General features: G+C 34.1%; 1 protein-coding gene across 3 annotated transcripts in view; it reads right to left on the bottom strand.

The window, feature by feature from the left end:
- LOC141488055 (utrophin-like) overlaps positions 1-23399 on the bottom strand; it is a 222812-nt gene that overhangs the window by 28697 nt on the left and 170716 nt on the right. For all 3 annotated transcript variants that reach the window (XM_074187770.1, XM_074187772.1, XM_074187769.1), the window contains 6 exons: positions 10692-10784; positions 8645-8722; positions 7092-7184; positions 6031-6203; positions 3244-3359; positions 2077-2237 (listed from right to left, as the gene is read on the bottom strand). In XM_074187770.1, the coding sequence (XP_074043871.1) occupies positions 2077-2237; positions 3244-3359; positions 6031-6203; positions 7092-7184; positions 8645-8722; positions 10692-10784 (714 nt within the window). The remainder of the gene's footprint in view (positions 1-2076; positions 2238-3243; positions 3360-6030; positions 6204-7091; positions 7185-8644; positions 8723-10691; positions 10785-23399) is intronic.

Here is a 23399-nt window from a genome sequence, read left to right as displayed (position 1 = left end):
TGGCAGTTCATGCAAGGAAACTGCTTTAAAACAAACCAAAATATTAGGAACAAGATAGTATAGAGGTGATGGACAATAGCGAAAATATACTGGGCTGGGAATCAAGAAACCTGGTTTGAGACTTGCTTTTTCTTTATGCAACTTCAGATAAATCATTCAGGTTCCCAGTGCATCATTTGCACCTTTGCATCTCTAAAATGTCTCTCCATCACTACAGAGGAAAAGTGGGAAACTGTAATATGCTAACATTTTAAATTTCTTAAGGAGAAAAAAAACTGGTCAAGGCAACCAAAATATAGTGAATATTTTACTGAACTTATCAAAAAATGTTGGCCAGTTAAACAATTCCTTCTGAGCAAACTGATGCTAAATACTAAGCGTTGGTAATGGTTATAGCAATGGCAGTTGGCATCATAATAGCCACAGTATCAGCAATTGACATTTTTATCCAGTTTTAAGTTTTTCAAAGCATTTTACATTTCTTATTTCATTTCAGCCTTATTACTGAACTATAGGTATTATTGTTCCATTTTGCAAGTAAGAAGATTGAGACTCAAAGAAATAACTTAAGCTCAAACAAATACTGTTAAACTGAACTTTCCTTAGATGTCCTAGCTAGAAATTGACTGCTAGGTGTGAGATCTAATCTTCCTGACACGAGATGCAGACCTCTATTTAAACATATGCATTAAATATACAGTTATTCTGTACTCTTTTCCAACTAGAGGTCAGGAAGTCATAGAAATTGTAGAGAAAATCAATCAGAAAGTATATATTAAAGATATAAAATTAAATATAAAAATAAATTTTATTATTATTATTATTATTATTATTATTATTATTATTAAAAGGCAATGGAAATATACAAAGAATGAAACTATCCTTTTTCACAATGACCTTATAATCTAATGGAGGAGACAAGTTTATTTAAAAATAGAGAGCATAATTATCTAATTACAAAATAAATGACCCTAAGATAGTTTGAGAGCTATCACTGCCAACTGAGGGGATCAGGAATGGTTTCCAAGAAAGAAAAATTGACCTTAAGGTAAATCTTAAAGAGAAGGACTCTATGAGGTTAAAACAGCATGGAGGTTGGAGTGTCCTGACTATGAAATATATAGAGCCAGCCAGTTTGGTTGGGTAGCAGAAGTCAGGAGACTGGAAAGGCAGACTGGGACAAGACTGTATAGGGTTTTAAAAGCTGTCAAGATGAGCTTATATTAAACCCTAAAGGCAGTAGAAAGCCCACTGGAATTGGTTGAGGAGAAGAGACACTTGGGCAGAATTTCAGTTAAAGAAAACTATTTTAACAGCAGTGTGTACAATTTTGGAGTGGAAAATGTGAAGGCAAGAAGATCAATTGAGAGACTACTTCAATAAACTAAGGGAAGGATGATGAAAACCTCGAAATAAGATGGTGGCTATGTGAGTAGAGATTGAGGTAACTGGCATTCTAGCACTAAAAAAAACAAAAACAAAAACAAATAAATATTATAGCAGATTGTACCATTTAAAGTGTCTATTTTATTTTGTCTTTAATTCTAATACTTTGGAGGAGGAAACTAGAAGGACAGCAAGAAAGAAAACTTCATATGGAAGTATGGAAAGAGATTCAGTTAGGAGTCTGAAAATAGTTCTGCTACTTAGTATGTAAATGATATTTATAAGGATGATAATAATAATAATAATAATAATAATAATGAGGATGATCATAATGACAATAATGGTTAGCCTTGTTAAAGCACCTACATTGTGACTGATGTGTTAAATAGTTTAAAAATATTAACTCTGATTCTCAAACAATTCTGATAGTTTGATAGTTATTTTACATTCGAGGAAACTGAGACAGAAGTCAAATGATTTATTCAGGGTCATACAGATAGTAAATGTCTGAGACCAGATTTGAAATGAGGTCTTGCTGAAGTGCTCTATCCACCCACTATGCCAACTAACAGCCTCAAATGGAGACAACATTAAGTCCAAGACTCAATAGTCTCATATGTATAATGAAGAGGGTTGAACTACATTGACCTTTAAAGCACCTTCCAGATCTATGAATTCTCACATACTTACCTGAACAGTACATTCTCCTTCTTCACATTCTTTCTTATATCTCCTTGGAAGAGTTTCAACTTCTCGAATGTCTTCCATGGTGACTTGCTGAGGAAGCACCTCAAACAAAGATGTTAAATACATAATTATGGATTTCTTGTCAGGAAGCTGAACAGCAACATCTGTAAACAGAAGAAAATAAGAAATAGCTTAGACTTCTCATGTAATATATGTGAATGAAACATATTTGGGTAATCATTCAAAGTTAGAAGTAGTAATCCTCTAGCTTGTACATGAACAATACCTAGCCAATAGCATATGAAGTTAAACTATTTCTTTCAAACATTATAACTCACTAAATTTCCCTTCTTTGTGATGAAGGACATAAAAATATTTCATTTTATTTATTCCCCACTCAGAACATTCTGCAAAAAAAAAAATCCCAAATTCACATGTACAGATAATATTCTCACACTAGCTGTTGAATGTTGGTTCTTTTAGCAAAACTTTCTGGCAACAATAGGCAAAGTTAAATAATTGCATGTCATTATATAACACATAATCAGAAAAGTAGTTATTATATTTCAAAAAATAATATTTTTAATTTCATATTTTATGTTATTTATATATGGTACATTCAATATTGTAACTTAAAAGAAGCAGCAAACAATATCTTTAATTATAATAAAGAACTTAAAAAGAAAATCAAGTCTGAAATATTTATTGTTTGAAATCTGTGTGCCATTTAGGTAAAGGGCAAGAATAGTTGAAAAATATTTTAAGTAAAAAAAATCTCTGTAGAAGCATATGGTCTTACTTTATAAATTAAACAAATTTAACTCATATAAAATTATATTGAGAGAGCAGTTTAACACCACGTTTTCCCAAAGGTTAAAGCTCTTCCCCAGGAAGAGAATAATTATAAATAGGAAAAAAAATAGCACAATACCACAATGGATGCTTCAGCCTTTTTAAGGGTCCTTACATAAGCTAAGAAGAAATATTTTAGAACATTCCTTTTCAAATTCAAGTACCCATAGGTATTTTTACTTCCATAGTGAAGGCAAAAATGTTACTATATACTCAAATATATGATCCTCTCAGAAGCATGTCAGTAGGGACCAATTTTACAAATTACAAAATGACTTAAAATGCTTAAAAATTAGAAATGAAATTTTTTCACAGTACCTTCAGGATCCAACAATTTTTCAATTCCCAGATGCTTTTGGGCCATGTTAAAAGCATGTTCCAATCTTTCAATTGGGGACATTTTTGTAACTCTATCCCAGTTAAAGAGATCAGGTCTGAAAAAAACAAGATAAATAAGGTCAACATAGAAGACAATGTAATTATTATTGTAGTCTTGTACAAATATTGTTTTCAGTCTTGAAATGAAAAAATATAATTTTCTTTCTATATCACTATTGTCTTAATACAAATATCAAAAAAATTACAAATCTTGAATGAATGATATATATATATACATATATATATATATAAAACCAATATTTAAACTTAATTCTCAAAAAGAAATATATTGTAAAATTAACTCACTTATCATGCAATGAGCACCTAGAATCTAAGGGGAAACATTTTTGGTCACATTCCTATTGAGTGAATTACCATTTTCCTTAACTGCCCAATTACAAACCTTCATTTCTTTAATGAACTAATTTTCTGCTCATTTCATCCTTCTAACTTCTGTTCACTATACCACTATTCACCTATATACCATCTTCAAAATTTTAGAGCCAACTTTGACTTTTCTACATTATTTCTCACATACTATCAATGGCCAATCTCTAAGGAATTGACTTCCATATTTTTTTCAAAACCTATCAGTCCCTCCTCCTCAATTGCTACTGCCAAGGCATTCATACTGAAATCCAATGCCATCCATTTGAATCAATACAATAACATACTAACATGTCTTCCCAACTCTACTCTCCACCTCCAATGAATCCATCATACTGTGATCACACTATATTTCTTCCTTTCATCAGTCTGGTCATTGGAATGATCAATCTCTTTTGCTGACTTTATTGCCAACCATGAGAAATTCATTGTAAATGAACTGAATATAAAGACATTTCACAATTTATTGCTATTATATATTTCTCTCTTCATCTCAAGCTAATACAATCCTCATAAAGAGCACCATACTTCCTCACATCCATTCTTTTGATCATTCTTTGGCTAATCATCCTTTAACAAAACACTCCCCCATTTGCTCAATCCCTATTCATATTTTAAAGATCAACTCAAAATATCATCCTCCTTCAAAAGAAAAAATTACCTTTGAGCTTTTAATGACTATTCCTTTTTCGGAGCAAACAATAGCTTACTTTTATGTCCCTTCTGCATTTAACTTCTTACAGTTAATTATGAACATGACATATTATATCTCCTTACTAGTCTATAATCTTTAGTGTGGGGCCATGTCTTTTCTGAATTTTTATCTCAACCATTACCTAGCAGAGCCAAAGTTATTTTCCTTATGTATTGTTTCCTACCTACAAGGACATGGTCTAAACCTATCTTGAAGTTTCTTCATAAGTTACATTTGAAAATACGTGGCTACATGCTGAAAAACCAACAGTACAAAACAACTACAAAAACAGATTAGAAAGAAGAAGAGGAAAGAAAAGAAAAAACAATTACTGGAATTGAAATCATACACTGGGACTGAGAAAATCTAGAAATCACTGTGTATGTTTTTTTTGTTGTCAATTTTAAGCAGGCTAACTTTATTGGTGCCAGCACTGATTTTTACCCATAAATGAAAGAGTGATAATCATTTCTGCAATAAATTTTAAATTTAATAGGATGCTTACACAGGTCTTAAATGTTAGTGATAATTATAAAAATTTGATAAAGTTATACTTTATTATTAGTTTTCAATTTTTGCCAAGTAGCCTTCTTATCAACAACAAAGCCCACAACAGACCTTGTTAAGGGAGACAGCAAATCACTTTTTTCCTTATTTTTACCATTCTTATGATTACTATTATCACAAGTTAACTGAAGCCCATTGTGCATTAAAATAGTAATCTCATTTACTATACGTAAAAATAGGTCAGTTAGGAAAAAAGATTAAAATCAAGGTTCTTGCTAGGCATGCAATTAAATTTGCTGAAGCTAAATACATGATGTACAAAAGAAATAGATAAAATAGTTCAAAGATATAATATATTTATACAAGAACAGTAAAAGTCTGGTTTCCATCTATATATATAGTTTAAACTTTTTCCCTCCAATCAATATAAGATATACTTGATGGGTATGTAAACTTATGTATACATATATGCACAATTTTTTACAGTCACTCTACAAAAACTTGAAACACTAATTGTTTCTATTATTTTAAAACACTAAAAATGTTGATTCTCAAAGAACATGAAATATATATATATACATATACTAAAAACCACTTAATAGTTTAGGAGGAAATGGAAATTTGTTATATATTTGACAATGTTGTATATTTGACAGTTATATATTTAAAAACAGATGTCTAAGCCTAAATGTGACTTGATTATCTATGAAGGAAAAAAAAAAGAAAAATTTCTTCAAGCACACTGAAATCCCTTTTTCCCCCTCAAATTGATTTTAAAAAAAACTCTTGGCAATAAGAGAACTTGAACAAGAACTATTGTTTATACACAAGACTGGCTGATGTTTAAAGAGTGGGACTAAAGCATGCCAAGCATTTAAACTTTTTTTGTCTAAATTAGAAAGTAGGTGGAAGTAGCATTTTCTCATACAAGAAAAATCACCATTGGTAGTTTTCTTAATCAACATTATTTCAAGCCAATACTATATCATTGGCAAAGTGGGCAAACAGTTAGGGGTTATACTTGGCAAGAAAAATCTATGCTTTTATAAAGAATTGTACTATAAGTTCTCTTAAATCCTCCTCCATTTCTTAATCTATAACCTGATGGTTTTATGATCTGAAAGTATGAAATTTCTCACTTGTGTCGATGCAGAACAGCATTAAAGGCCAGCCCATCAGCCCAACTTGTAGTGAAATTGAGAACGTTGACCTGATTATAAGGCCTTGTTGACTGTCGAACCCAGCTCAGAAGAATCTTCTCACTGTTTGTCTGCTGTAGGTCTGACATGATATCTTTCATGACATCTTTTACCTATTTAAGTAGAAAAACACAGTAGATTAGTCATTTAGAAAAAAATTCTTGAATGAAACATGTTACATCCATAAACAAATACTACCCAATTCATATATATCTTATAGCAATGTGTTCTTTTTAAAACCACAGACATAACAAAGTAATCCTTTAAAAATAAATAACAATTGATTTTCTGCACTACAGAAAGGGGAGGGGTAAAAGAGGGAAGATGCAGAGAGGATGAGAGGAAGAAGAGAGGGAAACTATTCCTTGATTTAAACAAAAAAAATCTAAGGTCAAATACTAAAATCTATGTATGCAAAAGCAAAAGATATTAAAATATAAAACAGGTTCTTAATTAGGGCCCCAAAATTTGTTTTTATTGCTAAAAGTGTTTTTACTTTTTCAGAAAAAATAATGAATTTATTTAAAATCTATGGGCTGTTAGGGGCAGCTAGGTAGCGCAGTGGATAGATCACTGGCTTTGAAGTCAGGAAGACCTGAGTTCAAATCTGATCTCAGACACTTGATAATTGCCTAGCTGTATGACCCTGGGCAAGTCACTTAACCCTTTTGCCATAAATAAAAATATTTTTAAGAATTTAAAAATTAATGGGATTTCAGTATGATAGGTTTCGTTTTTAATGGTATATGTTGTATGTCATATATTTAAAAATATTATTTCTGATAAGGTGTCCATAAGCTTCATCAAATCACTTCAGGGATCCAAAACACAAAAAAAGTTTAAGAGTCTCTAATCCAAAATATTACAACCTTTCTTCTATAACTCAAAAATTAGATACTTTTTTGAAAAGAAAACAAGAAAAAAAAGAGACTCTGAAGTCTTTTATATACCTAAAGATGCCTATTTTGGAGGAGGGGGGAAATGGACCAAAATTTCCTCACCTGCCAGTGCAAGATGATACTCCAAAGCAAACCCAGTGTCAATTTGTGATTTCCATCCACAATATCAGTTCCTCCTATGTTTACCAGCTCTACCTGAGGGGGGGGGGGGGGGGGGAATGCCTTAAGTCAATTGTGTCAATACAACATTTTAATTATTTGAGCATTTTTCTCTTTTTTAAATACTATTTTGTTTTTAAATATTGATGGCACTTCTCAATGATTATACCCATTCTCTTCACACCCAACATAACATTTGCTTGAAGTAAAGACACACATTTAAACAAATACTTTTTCATGAACAAAGATCCAGTGGTTTAACTGAGTATAAGAAATCATATTTGTAAGACAAAAACTAGAAGTCAATAATGTTATTATTGAAACACATCTAATACTAGAGACTTTACTAAAGTATTATTGGATACTTAACTTCATTGCATAATTAGCTCCTAGTTCCCAAAGATTCTATCAACTCAGGACCGGTTCTGAAAGGTTCTTCCTTTCCCCCAAACTGGAGAGGCTAAAAATACAACCCATTTGTGAACCCTGTATCTATCAAGTAAGGACTAATATAGGAAAAATCAAAAGAGCCTCATCACCAGAGGATTAACCATAAAATGTTGAATTTTTATAGTTACAAAAATTCATTAAAAAACCTATGAGAGATCCAGAATAGCTGCATCTTCAATCATGGCAGCAGAGCCCACCAAGAGGAATTATCATTGTTTTTACTACTACTATCAATCATATCATATCTTTTAAATATTTCAGCAATAATAAAGCAACCTTCTACTTACTTATTGGAGCAAATGACTATATAAAAAGCCATACAAAATAAGTTTAATTTTTTCTCTTAACTTACAAACCCAGAATAATGTGCAAATAAAACAAGATAATTATACTTGCAGAGGTTCAGCAGATTTTTGGTTTCACAAAACTAAAAGATGTTTTGCTACATGTCAGTGGGTATGAAAAGTACCAAACTCCCACAAGTCCTGGCTAGTGCTACAGTTATTTAAGAACACTGGTGATTCATCGCATATGCTACTATATTTTAAAGTCAGCAACATTGTCTAAGAGCAATGAAAATACAATAAGATTTCAATTTTAAAATTTTCTGTTTATTTCCTTTTAGAATCTCCCAAATTGTTTAATAAACACCTTCATTTTCCAGGACCTTCTCATTTGAATTTTTAAATGAATGCATATGTATACATGCATATGCATGTATACATTCACACACTCACACAGCAAAGTGTCTCCTGACAAGCTGTAGTAACAAATATTACAAGTTATAAGTATATGTATTTATTATTGATACTTTTGTGCATAAAATATAATTCTTTTAAAATTATATTTTTAAAACCTTTCTATTACATTGTCTTTATGAGATATATGAGATGAAAGATAGGTTTATCTTACCAAACTTATAAAATAAATAGATTATAATAAAGAACTACAACTCCCAATGCAGAATCTCTGATAAGCCATATATATTTAAAATATGAAACAAATCACTTTATAATACATAAACCAAATCACTATTCCACACTTACATTGTTCTGATGTAAAACCTGTAGAACTCTGTTGACATTATTTAAAGCATGCACCCTTGTGGAACCACGTTCCTTAGGCTAAAAAATTAAAACAGAAACAAAAATTATGGTAGGTTTTCTTCTCACATAAGGAATTTTAAAAAGAAGTAAATACAATTTAAGAAAGATACTTCTATTACAGAAATCTGTTAGATATTAATCTAAATACACAGATCTTTATGCAGTACATGTCCTTAAACTTCAATAATATTTAATAAATTCTTTAGAAAGGAAGTTCCTTTTTAGCAAATAGGAAATTCTAGTCTTCTCAAGACTAAGTACCTGGGAACTGTACTTGAGAAAGAAACAACATAAAGAGAAAGAGGAGAGCCACAACTAGGAACTCTTGTGCCTAAGGCAAGCAGAACAACCAGTACCAAGGATATGAAGCATGATCTCAGTTAAAATAGAGGACAAGGGAAATAGAACACTGGCCTGTTGGAAAGGAAACAGAAATCCTGAGACACTTCACTAGCCCTTATCTGAGGAGGTTATTAGGGACGAAGAAAAGCTCAACCCAGTCTGGCATCTGACATAAAATTAATTAAAGTTATTACTCAAAAATAATGATAATAATAATGAAAATAAATTTTAAAATCCAACAATAGCAATCATACAAAAATGAAATATAGTTTCTCAGGAAATAGGGATTCCTCCTATTGAAAGTATTGACATAAAGGTTACATAACACCTTATCAGGAATGCTGCATGTGGAATTCTTTTTTCTGTGGGATTCTTTTTTTCTGAAATGGCTTAGACTCAAGACCTCTAAAGTATCTTCCTATTATAAAATTGTGTGAAATAATGCAAAATGCTATTATCTCTTTGTTGCTAAAGGAATACAAGTCTTATCAGTCCTCCCCCGCATCACCACCCCTCCCCCCACCAACTTTTAAGATTCAGGAACCTTTAATCCAGGACTCAGGATCAAAGACCCAAAAGTCCAGTGCTCTTTCTGGTTCTAAATTGGACACAGTGACACCTATTCATGTACAAAGGGCCTCTTGACAGAAGGCCAGAATCCATGACCAAGTCTGGCTGCCAGTAATAACCACAATCTTGGGACTTAAATACTAAAGTAAATTATAAATGGTGAAGTTCAGAAAAAAAGGCTCCATAGTTCTGTGTAGGCTTCAAGTTGGTGGGTGAGGGGGACCTTTTCTTATAGAGGAGGTCTTTCTCTGTTCCTCAAGCCCACAACAAGAAGCCAGGAGACACAGACCATGTGGCCTAGAAAGAGAGAAGGAAGAAAGGAAGAATGAAGGACAGTGTTAAGGGAAAAGAAATCTGCATCTTGGAATTCCAGTGATTCATGTATACTTTTTTCAAACTTTATAACAAAGTTTCCGACAATCAAGTGTAATTGTGGAACATAATTCAAAATTATGCACTGATTGACATAAGGGAAGTTTATTAATGTTTTAAGAAAATATCAACTTTTTAACTCAGAAAAAAATAGTAAATATTTTGAAATGAGATACAGATGGTTAGTCATAGAATTGTATACATAACTTTTAAATTATTTCTAATCACTCTATGCTAAAGCCATCCTCTCTCACCTATCCTCTGCAATTCTAAACCTCAATTGCTTTCATTCCTCTCCACCATGTAGCATGACTGCTTTCATTCTCTATACTCAGACAATACTATTACTACAATGACAAATGTGAAGTTCTCAACATAGCAGAATGAATGCTGCTCTATCAAAAAATTTGAGGGGGAAAAAAAAGCACTAAAAATACACTTACATTTATATCCAAAATAATTGGGAATTATCTCTACTCAACTCCCCTAAGAATAATGCTTGAAACAATCCAGCACTTAATTTTTTCTTGCTTTTTTGCAAGACAATGGAGTTAAGTGACTTGCTTAAGGTCACACAGCTAGGTAATTATTAAGTATCTGAAGCCACATTTGAATTCAGATCCTCCTGACTCCAGAGCCATTGTTCTATCCATTGTGCCATCTAACTGCCCCAACTTAATGCTTAAAATATAACTTTTCTTACCAATGAAGTTCCTGTGAGTCCCTCTAGAAGATCCAAAAGTTTTCTTCCATCTTTGAGATCTGTAAACATATCTTTGATTGGTGATTTTCCACTCTATAAAATATAAAAATAAGAGTTTAATTAAAAGTTGACAATTCCTCACACAACTTGCAAATAAACTTAATTATATGTGTGTATGTATATATCACGCATTATACATATATGTGTATATACATATTGTGAATGGCATTTGTGTATATTGTGTGGGGCATATATGTATGCATACGTGTGAATGTGTATCTATATGTACATCTTCATATAATGTTCATCTGTGAAAGAAAGGTTAGGGATACACAAGCACTACTTAATGTATCAGATTACTAAATGGATATAATAACACATAAATGCACCTTGAAAACTATAAGGTACTTTAAAAAAATGAGTTGACAATATTACCAGTGTTGTTATGGTTATTGTTTTTAATCAGATAATTTTCTTTTGGCTCATGAGAAATCTTGGAAAGGTTTAGTCAGATTCAGGTACATAAATTCAAACATCCATCTTTTTAGAAAAAATGCTTAACTGAAGAGAAATAAAAACATAAAAAAATAACATAAAGAATGCAACTGCATCACAAAGAAAATTTACCAGTTTTTGTCAGATAATCTGTCTAAGTAATTCAGGCCATTCAAAGAGGATTGACTGACCTGACTAGTTACTTTTTCCCCTGAGGAAAACAAAAAAAGATTTACTTCCCCAGAGAAAAGTTTATCTGTTATGGGGGGGCACAAATTCCTAAAATGATTAGAATTCCTTTCAAAAGTGCGAAGTTTACTTGCCAACCTCCCCTCCCCAAATTAAATTACTGTTAATGTTTTTGAACATGTTCTTTAACTACAGGAAGCAATTGTCTTTTTCTCAAAAACAAAAATCATGCTAAATTTGAAGTTAGTTCCTTCTTTCTCTGACTCCCTCCTTCTCCTATCTCTTTGTCTGTGACTCACTGTGTCTAGGTTTGTGTGTGTGTGTGTGTGTGTGTGTGTGTGTGTGTGTGTGTCTGTCTGTCTGTCTGTCTGTCTCTCTCTCTCTCTCTTTCTCATACACATACCTATTTTAGCATGACAATGGACCCAAAAGAGATCCAGGGAGACCTTGGTCTGACAATGTACCAGTCTCTTGCAAGACCAAGGTGCATGACCACCTTCTGCCACAGCCTAAAACCATTTATCACCTGGTAACATTCCAGGTTGTATGCTTCTCTACCTATACCAGACTTTCAGTTTTCCTGACTCCCTATCAACTTTCCTAGCCCCCTTCCCAATACCTCATATTAAAGGAGAAAGAAACAATCAAATACATGGTGTATAGATTTCAACATGACCAACCTAATTCTTCTGTGAAACCCCTTTAAGGCTCATCAATGAACTACAATATGCAGTATTTTACAGATCAGGAAGCTATATCCCATAATCGTTAAGTGACTCGCCCAAGGTAATATGTCAAGTCAAAAAGGTCATAATTAGGTATTTCCATATTCATTTAAAATATGAATTACAGAAGTCATCATGTCATTTGTTCATAATTAATTTCATATTTTTTTAAATTTGTTTGGTTTGGGTTTTTTTTTTTTTTGGCAAGGCAAATGGGGTCAAGTGGCTTGCCCAAGACCACACAGCTAGGTAATTATTAAGTGTCTGAGGCCAGATTTGAAGGGTCGGTGCTCTATCCACTGCGCCACCTAGCTGCCCCATTTCACATTTGTTTAATTTAAAAGAAAACAATCCCAGGTACAATAGAAGAGTATTTGCCTATCAAATTCAGCAAATATCTATTGATCAGATATTATAAGCTGAGTAATTCATTTAAACATTGAGAAAGATACAAAAATTAAATAAAATTCACTCTAATTAGAATGTAAGCTCCTTGAGAGAAATTGAAGTCTCTTTTTTTTTAACTTATATTTGCATTTCCAGTTCAGTGGTTGACCAATTAAGCATGTAGTAAATGCTTAAGGACTTACAAATAATTATTGGCATGCTGCCTAGCTTCACAGGACATGTGATCTGGGAATGGATCCACAACACATACAATGCAACTAGAATACCAACCAGAGCAGACTGACGTAGTAGATAGACAGATTCAGAAGGCCAAGGTTTGGACTTAATTATGCCGTATAAACTGAGTGCCCCTTGTGAGCCAGTGGTCCCAGTGCTTGGTGTCTGATAGAGGTCACTTAATTTCTATCCTTGCCTCAGTTACTCTCACCATAAAGTGAAAATAGCAATATTTCTATTATCTACATAAATTATACTGAGAAAAATGATTTACAGGTAGTTGAGTAGCCTACACTTTGAGTTGAGTGTTCCACCTGGACTGGCAGATCTGACTTCAAATCTTGCTTCAGACACTGATTAAGAGCATCACCCTGGGGAAGTGGCTTAAATTCTGAATACCTCAATTTCATCATCTGTAAAAATGGGAAGGGGCAGGGGGCAGCAATCATAACACCTAATTCCCAGGGTTATTGTGAGATGAAATAAGTCAAAATTTGCAAAGAGCTTTACAATCTTTAAATTTTATATATGTATATATAGAAATAATATAGGTATACATATATATATATACACACACACACACATATATATACCCATATATACATACCTAAATATATACACATAAATGCTATTATGATGATGATGATGATGAAATACTGTTAAATATAGGCTACAATGATGATGGTGATGATGATGATGATGGAAATTCCTCTGCTAAAACAATCTGTGCTTAATCTCATTATGAAATGAAAAATCCTTTTATGATGAAAAAATTACTTAAAAACTTTTCAAGTTTGTATTTTCATCTATTTCATTCTCCTAAATGAGAACAAATCTTTAAAAAAAATACATTCATTAAAGGGTTTGGAGAAAGTATTCTGATACTCCCCCTCATGGCTCATAGTTCAAGTTCCAACAACCTTAAAAAACCTTTTCTCATCATCCTGGGGGTTTTTCTCTCCTCTATCTCCAATTACTTTGTTTAGTCTGTATTTTTCTTTGGTTCATCTATTTGTAGATTGTTTTCCCCAAACAGAATGAAGGCTAGAAGGATAGACTTGGAGTCAAGATGTTTGAGTTCAAATTCAACTTAACATTTAATAGCTGTGTGACCCCCATGGAAGTCACTTAACCTCTCTGCCTCAGTTTTCATATTAAATAAATGAGCATTTATAAAGCAGTCACTATGGATAAATGTAAGAAGAAACAAAGTCAATCACTGACATCACAGATTTTACATTTTAATGGAGAAGACAACATGGAAAAAAGAAGAAAGGTGAAAGTAGAGTGGGGTGGGGAGAGAAGAGACATAGGTTATCCAATGGGGATGTGGTAGAAAGTCAGAAATGGATCATGGAAAGGAGGAATATTTGGTCAGTCTTGAAATAAAGGTTCTGGGAGAAACCACTGAAATGAAAAAAAGAAGCAGTAGGGGATGGAATAACCTACTTCCAGACAAGGAATGGAGCAAACTTTCAGGGTGCCTGATCTCATAATCCTAGCTAAGAATAATAATAGCTAAGATATATATATATATATATATATATATATATATAAATACTTTTATTACTTTAATACTTTTAATACTTTTAAAGTCTTTAATAGTCCAAGTGAGGGATATATATATATATATATATATATATATATATATATATATATATATATAAAGAGAGAGAGAGAGAGAGAGAGTTACTATTTCCCCCTCAGGTGAGAAAGCTGAAGCAAACAGAGGTGGTTACTTACCCAGGTAACCTAGGTAGTAAATGTCTTGAGGCTGGATTTAATAATAGCTAACATTTATATAGCTCTACTGTGCTGGGCTAAGCACTTCATATTTATTATCTCAGGACTCACAACACTGGAACAACACAATTGACATTTTAGAGATGAGAAAACTGAAGTAAACAGCAATTAAGTGACTTGTCCAGGATCACACAGTTAATAAGTATCTGAGGTTAGATTTCGATTCAGGTCTTCCAGACCTGGTACTATATATCTACCAGACTACCTACTTACCCCTCAGAAATTCTGGATAAAATGTTTGCTACGGAAAATCTTGATGAAATTAAGGGATAATAATAGCTCCTACTTCACAAGACTATTGTGAGGATCAGATGTCATATGTATAATGTATTTGCAAAGCTCTATAGAAATACAATCTTTTTTTATTGTACTGGCACTGGCAAAAGTAGAAGAGTAAATGCTTCTTTTCAACTTCTCAGTGCCCTCAGGCAACTTTATAAGGCAACACCTTTCAGAGATATAAGGTAGTTGCTTGCAGATATGCACAAATAAGAGAAGTTTCTTCCCTTGGAGCTGGGAAGTTCCCAAGAGAAATGTAGACCCTTAAAATTTTCCTTCCTCACCCCTCAACTCATCCCATTAACTAAGTACCAGCACAAAGTTCTCATGTAATATAGGCTCACTGAATTAAAATTTTAGGATGTGAATAACTATTATTCAAAGAGCTTGGCCAAACAAATTTTATATGCAAATCAATTTAATAATGAGCACAGCACATGAAAGTATATATAATCTATTTAGTTAAACACATGTCTACTGTTTTCACAGAATATACTCAATACATGGGAACTGATCTGGAAAAAAGCTCAGAAATGTCAGAAGTCATCATCTAACAAAAATAAAAGAATGCATCTTGCCAGTTTGTGGCTCAGTTTAGTTTTTCTTTCAAAAAAATTTCACATAATGACTTTCCTAAAAATAAGAGGAACATAGATTTTTTTTTTACTTCAACTAATATTTAATGAGCCATTCTATGTGCTTCAAATTGTGGATAATAAAAAAAAGAGTTTATTCTGTCTACTCCTGGGGAGAGGTTCTGAAGTTGCCCACTAACATACTACTTCACAAAATTATACATCATGAATAAAAGCAGAATAGACAGGGGCCACACCTAATTTTTTCCCACCAAACAAAATAATGTAAAACCTCTATAGGAAAACTACATTCTATAATGAATGAGATTCTTTCTCTCTCTTCTTTGTTCTATCACTTCTCACATTATATGCCTTTCAACCCAATATGCAACCTGCCATAAAAATCATTACCATCTCCTCCTTAAACTAAGTCCTTCTTCCTATACTACCTATCTTTCCATTGGAAAGACCTGCTGTAACATGTTTTAGGAATCTTGGGTGAGATGGGAGGGAATTTTTCTGTGAAAGTCATTGACAAAAAGTATGGAGAAAATGGAGCTCTGTGCCCTTTGACACAATGAATACCACAAATATTTAAAACCCAAAACTAGAAATGGTGTAGGTCCAACTGTGTAAGTTGTGTTAGATGTCTACAAGGACATTTCCCAATATTCAGAACCAATTAGGCAATTTTTCAAATAAGTTATTTTGTTCCATCAAGTAATTTACTCTACTCTCTAAGTTAAATGCCTTTGAAACTTGCAAAGTCACCTTTAATTTCCGTAATGAAATCAGTAAGTCCAGAGGCAAATGTAATTCAAAGTAAATATATTGGAATATAGAACTCAAGAATTTCATCAAGAAATAAAAAATTATAACAGTGATGTCTTGAAAAGTGATGGCAGGGAAGAAATTAATACCCACAAGACAGACTAGCTTTGTTTTATGAAGTTTATAGTAGATGGTCTTTTTAGGATGCTATAATTTAACATGTGCTATATAAAGTCTAGTTATGAGTGGCCAAGTTATAATGGGGTTTTATGGTAGAAAAACAAAGTTACTTGATTCTTGCTGGGGAGGGAAGAGGTTTCCAGTTTCATGAGCATTTAATATAAGCTTTTTGATCTGCCTCTGACAGGAAGGGACTTAGCCAAATCAACAACACCAAAATATCTGAAGAGTCATCCAACAATATTACTAACAATTAATACAGAAATACTAAAGCAATAAGATGAAAGAATCTAGCTCTAGAGGTGATAGGAAACTTAACTGACCATTCCAAATCAAGATCCTAATTGTGCAACCAAGGAAACTGAGGACCAGGGCCTTAAGTCATTAGCCTACGATCACATGGTAGAGTCAGTTGTTAAGGCTCTGTCCTTTATAGCACACTAGCTGCTAGTACTGAGCTAGTAGTACTAGTAGCTAAATACTAAAATAAAGTAAATTCAGTGATTCTATTTAGAAAAACAAAAAGATTGGCACAATACTGATTAACTAATGACAGGAACTATCAGAACCATAATGAAACAAATATGTTATAACTGTCAATCCTACAATCAAAAAAATCAAATAATAACCCCCTAGAAAAAAAGACAAAATACCAAAAAGCAGCAAATGTGGATAACTTGGTGAAACCAGGTCAATCAAATTAACTCCTTTATGTCTTAAAGGGATTGGCTTTTCAAACAAGAAGACATGGGAGAGGTCCAAAAGTCCTGTTAAGTTTTCCAATTCATCCCACATGCTGCTAATCAAAGACTACAGTTTGACCAATGGCTTTCCATTTTTATTCCTGGAATCATAGGGTTTCATTGGTATCCCTAGAAATCATAAAAGACTTATCTAATTGTTGCCAGTCCTAACCCAACATCAGAAGCTGGAACTAAAGGGAATGAATGAATGAATAAATAAATAAATACAGATAAAATTTACATATTTCCAGAAAGTGAAAAATTCAACTGTTAAAATGGGAAATAACTAATTGATTTGCAAGTCATTCCAAAGGATGTTTATTAGTGACTCAGTACTAAGGAGGGTGGAGTTGGGGTGGGGCAGATGGGGGGGGGTAGTAAATAGTAGCTACCATTTATACAGTGCTTCCTATGTGCCAGACCTGAACAGTTAAGTGGCATAGTAGATGGAATGCTGGCCCTGAAGACAAGAAGATTCATCTTCCAGAGTTCAAATCCTACCTCAGATACTTACTAGCTGTGTGACCCTGGACAAGTCACTTAATCCTGTAAACTTCAGTTCCTAATCTGTAAAATGAGGTGTAGAAGGAAATGACAAACTATTCCAGTAAGTTTGTCAAGAAAACCTCAATTGGGTTAACAGAGTCAATCAAGGCTGAAAACAACAGATACAGTGCTAAGTGGTTCACAATTATCTCATTTATTCCCACAACAACTTGAGAGGTAAGTGCTATTATTATTCTCTTTTAACAGATGTGGAAACAGATAAACAGAAGTTAAGTGACTTGCCCAGGGTTACATATACCAAGTATCTGAGGCAGGATCTGAACCCAGGTTTTCCCAACTCTAGCTCTATCTACTGGTTCCTCCTAGCTGCTATCAATCAATCCACAAGTCCTGGGAAAAGGTACATTGTCTTAATTATCATTTCATACTTAGAGCGGGGATGGCTAGGTAGCACAGTGGATAGAGCACCGACCCTGAAGTCAGGAGTGCCTGAGTTCAAATTGGACCTCAGACACTTAATAATTACCTAGCTGTGTGGCCTTGGGAAAGCTACTTAAACCCACTGCCTTGCAAAATCCTAAAAAACAATACTTAGAGCAATTGGACTGACCAGTATCTTTCAGTCTGCTCATCTATAAAATGCAGGCTACAATTCTTTGAATACCTATGCCACAGAGACGTTCTGAGAAACACATTTTGTAAACCTTAAAATATATAAACAGGAAAAGGGTATCCTTATTATCTTTACCATTGTTATCTTCTTTATTTGGGGGTGGCCATGAGATTTAGTTGTGACAAGTATAATAATTTAAGGGGGGGAACATCATGAATACATAAGAGGGGGAAAATGTTCTAAAAGTAAACACAAAATAAAGTTCACATGAGAATCATGAGTTATATATTTTGAGTTGAAAACTGGTCATTTTAGAAATGGCGATTATTCAGGGAAAGAAATATATCACAGAAACTCAGAAGAGGAATCGACCTTAGAGAAAATCTAGACAATGAGGTACTTACTATGTCAGACATTGTGCTATGTACTGGGACAGAAACAAAAAAATAAAAAAAAGAACCTTCTGTACTCTCCCACAAAAAAAAACCCCCAAGGAACTCATGGTCTAATGGGAAAAACAACACACTAACCACACTTCACCACTATGAAGATGTCCACAAGATCTATAAATGATAAACAAAGGATAGATAGATAGATATAACAGAGTATAGGCATTAACATTAAGGGAGATAAAGGCTGCTTGCAGAAGGTAGGATTTTAACAAACTTGAAGGGAGTAGAGAAAGTCAGGAAGCAGAGATGAGAAGGGAGAGAACTCCAAGCACAGAGGACAGCGAAAATGCAGTCAGGAAATGGATCAGCTTGTATCGTGCCAGGGCCAGCAAGAAGGTAGATATCTTCAGATAACAGAGTAAGGGAAGTGGAGAACCTGTAAAAAGCCTAGAAAAGTAGGATGGGGAAAGGTTTTAAAGTCCAAGTGAGGGTTGTATATTTGATCCTGGAGATCAAGAAGAACTTTGGAATCAAAGGCAACAGGAGACAAAGAACTGTCCAGCAGGGCATACTCACCTCCAAGAAAGCTCTATGCTCTGAGTGAAACAGAATTGTGGAAGTTCAAAAGAAATGTGCTCAAATTTAGAGACATCTCCACTCCAAATGTTCATGTGGACTGTTTGTGCCCAACTTGTTGGAAGAGCATTCTGAGCTCTTATGGGTCTGATGACACTCTGGACCTCAACCCCCAACATAGGGATGTCACTTTGGTCCTCTTCAGGAACAAAGGACAACAAATAAGGATCTGTTTGTTCATAAATAAGAAAAGAATGGGTCACATCTGCATTTTAGGAAGATCAATTTGATAGTTGAGTGAAGGATGGCCTGGAGTGAGGAGAGGGTAGGGGTAGGACTAGCAGTCAGAAATTTATTACAATAATCCAGATTTGAGGTAAGGATCTGCACCAAGAGGGTGATTATATCAGACAATTCTAAGAAAGAACTCTTTCTACCCGATCCAATCTTTGATTGAAAAACTCAAATGAGAAGTGTGTAATCCCCCTTCCATATTAAAACTCTTCAAATCTGTCAGGATCTAAGATAAATTAATCTACTTATGTTTTCAGAATTACATAGCAATGAAGAGGGCACCAACCTTGCTGTCAGGAGGACTTGAGTTTCAAATACAGCCTGACACAATTGACACTAACTAGCTGTGTGACCCTGGGCAAGTCACTTAACTGATAACCAAAGGTTGGTGATGGGCTGTGGTGGGCAGTGGGGGAGGAAGGGAGAGAGAGGAAAAAGAAGGAAGAATTACATAACATATGCTGAAAAAAAGGCATTTTAGGAAATAAAATTATGTGTCCCCCCCCACTTGGAATGTAAACTCTTAGTGAGAGGGCAGAGCTTTAAAGAGCACAAAAGAGATTTCTCAAGTCACCAAAGTACTATTATCTGAATTTCATAAATGAAAAAAAGTCAGGCTCAGAAAGGTTAAATGACTTAGATTACACACCTCCTAAAACTCCAGAGATTGAACTCCAAGTTTCCTAGTATTAAATCCCTCATTTTTTAAGTTCCACATTCCCACACTGAATCTTTCTATGCCCCACAGCACCCTGTGAAACACAATTCCTTTATGCAGAGTAAATGCTGAATGCTGGTTTGAACAATGAATGGATGAGTGACAATAGTTTTCTCCAACAAAGGATTAGCAGTCATGGACAAGCTGTGATGTTGGAGAAAATGTCACAATCAATGAAGATCATAAATCCATTTGAGGATATGAACACTTTATATACAGAATTATTTTGTTTTTGATGTTAAGTAGCTCCTATCCAAAGTAGTGAATAAGAGAAAAATAGAAATAAATTTCACCAAAAAAGTTTTGTTGACATATGGAAAAATATAAATGTGAACAATTTGCCAAACGAGGTTGTAAATTTTCCATCTTGAAAGAATTCTTAACAGAGAAAATCTTTTCTTTGATATTTTAGGCATTCACTTCCCTAGAGGTGAGAGTCTGGGCCACAAGATTCCTTAATAAACTCAAGTGAATAGCTGTAAAGGGATTAGTCTGACCCCTGGCAGAACACAGATGCTCTAACAAAACTTCACCTGATTTGCATTTTGCAATTCTTGGCTGTTAGAACAATGGAAGAAAAAAGTCAAGGACAATTGATGAAATGCATAAGAAAGGGAATCAATATCAGGTGGGAACCCACCTTCCCCTGCCACCCTCAGAATTAGAGGTACGACAGTCAGGCTATATACCACATGGGTCTGCTCAAAGGAATATTTTATCAGAAATCTTGTTCCAGAGCTGGGGTTGCTACAAAGGACAGCCCATGGCAAAACAAAATTTCAGATCCTGCAACAGCATTCCTGAAATTTCACAGCCAGAATAATGCTGTCTTGTTTGCCAACTAAAGTGAGAAAAGGAGAAACATATCCTTTCTAATAAGACACAAATTAAATGAATGCATCCCAGTTTTACTGGGAAGCAGGCCATTTATAAGCAAGACATTGATTCTTAGCAATGCTATGAATGAGATCTTCACACAAAGATCTATTAACTAGGGGGAGGAAAGAAAACCCTAATTGTCCTGATTTTTTTTTCTGCTTAGAGATTGAAGTAAGGACTAAATGAAAAGTTACTATTTGTGAAACATATTGACTAATGCGCTGATAATATGTTTAAGTTGCTTTACCACTGATTAACTACTTTTCTAAATTAAAGACCTTGGCAATGGAGACTCAAAAAGAGTGGTGACTCAATTGAATAGAGAATCAATTGTTCCTTAAACTGTAAGCTCATAGAGGACAAGGGTTGTTTTTGTCTTTCTTTGCATTCCCAGCTTTTGGCACAGTGACTGGAACATAGTAAAAGACTGTAATAAATGCTTGTTGACTTGCTTTTGGAATGGTTGGAAGAGATGGAATGGGTAAGTTTGATAAAATGGAAATGGTCCTGGATGAACTGAATAGCTCATTCATGCATGCAAAAATACATCCCTTACATTCTGAATAAAATGATAGGAGGCACCAAGAATAATCATCAAACAAATTGCCATGGAATTCTGAACAAGAATCTAACAGCTTGGTGGATACAAGTGTCCCCATCCCCACCCCGGATGTTGGATGATGATTTTCCTTAATTCAAATAGCATACTATTTGTGAACTTCTATTGGGGGGGGGGGAGCAAGGCAATGTGTTAACTGACTTGCCCTAGGTCACACAACTAGATAATTATTAAGTGTCTGAGGCCAAATTTGAACTCAGGACCTCCTGACTCCAGAACTGGTGTTCTATCCATTGTACCACCTAGCTGCCCAATATTGAGCTTCTTGAAGAAAAAAAGAAAATTTCATGTTAATTATCAGGCATCAGGTTGGAAAATATTTAATAGATTTCCCCTGAATCTGATTTATGCTTCAATTATTTCTTGATCTCCCTAGCATAAAACACGTTTCTACAGTAATTATTATACAGGGGAATTACTTACCTATGCTTTTCCATAAACACTCCATAAAGATCAAGAATGCTTCCTATGGTCCTTTTATGCATACCAGTGCAGCCATCAAGGAGTCTTAACTCTGACAAAAGAAAACCACTTCCCTTTTGTGCACAAGTGTTCTACCAAACTCAAACAGAAAAAAGATCCTGGCTAATCACACGTTGTCTCAGAAAAAACACAGATGAATATTATCTAAGTTATGATGTAATGTAATTGTAGCTATTTTGTTAACTATTTCCCAAATACATTTCAATCTGATTTATTCAATCTAGAAATTTAGTCTTGAATTTGACACCTGTTTCTTTAAAAATGTCTTTTACAATGACTTAATCTCATAAACAGTAATTGTGAAGATGTGCCACAGCCTACCATAACTAGGCAAATTCACAATGACTTTTGGATCACTTGAAATTGTGACTCCTCTGAGAGTACAGTGTTGCATGATTCACAGGTATCAAGGAGAGAATAACAGTGTTTTGAAAGAAAATAAAACAACCATGTTTTGAGGACAGGAAACACCTTAAAATCAAAAAGGATGAGCCACTTCTAAAATGTTAACAGCTTGTTCTACTTTTCCTGCCAATTCTTGGCCAAATTCAATGTCCAAGTTCAGTTCTTTTCAGGACATATGTACAAAAGGAATAACCTGGCTGTCTAACTGCATGCTAAAACTCAGGCAACATGTAACCTTCCTCACTTTTTTAACAGTACAGATCTCATGATGGAAAAAGAGGAGCAGGAAGAACAGGAGGAAGAGGATAAACTTCCCAAACTTTTCTGGATTTGAACAAAATCTCTTTCAAAATATGCCAATTACCCTTTTAAAGGAATGATGGAAGATTGTTATCCTGGATTTGTTGCTGATTAGTCTTTTTTTCAATTGCATCAGACTCTGTGACCCATTTGGGGTTTTCTTGGCAAAGATACTAGAATGATTTGCCATTCTCCATTTTATTTTATAGATTAGGAAAGTGAAACAGAGTAAACTGACATGTCCAAGGTAATTTAGCTAGAAAATATCTGAGACCAGATTTAAACTCAGGTCTTCCTGACTCCAGGTCCTGCATTCTATCCACCACATCACCTAGCCCCAATCATCCCAGATAGAGAAAAGGAAAATGCCTATTTTTCTTTTTCTTTTTTTTTTTAAAGGCAGTGGGGTTAAGTGGCTTGCCAAGGCCACACGGTTAGGTAATTATTAAGTGTCTGAGACCGAATTTGAACTCAGGTACTCCTGACTCCAGGGCCCATACTCTAGCCACTGCACCACCTAGCTGCCCCCAAAATGACT

The sequence above is a fragment of the Macrotis lagotis genome, chromosome 5 (assembly GCF_037893015.1).
Source record: "Macrotis lagotis isolate mMagLag1 chromosome 5, bilby.v1.9.chrom.fasta, whole genome shotgun sequence".
NCBI classification, from domain to species: domain Eukaryota; kingdom Metazoa; phylum Chordata; class Mammalia; order Peramelemorphia; family Peramelidae; genus Macrotis; species Macrotis lagotis.
The sequence above is the reverse complement of the archived record's forward strand: the minus strand, read 5'-3'. Positions and strand labels throughout refer to the sequence as shown.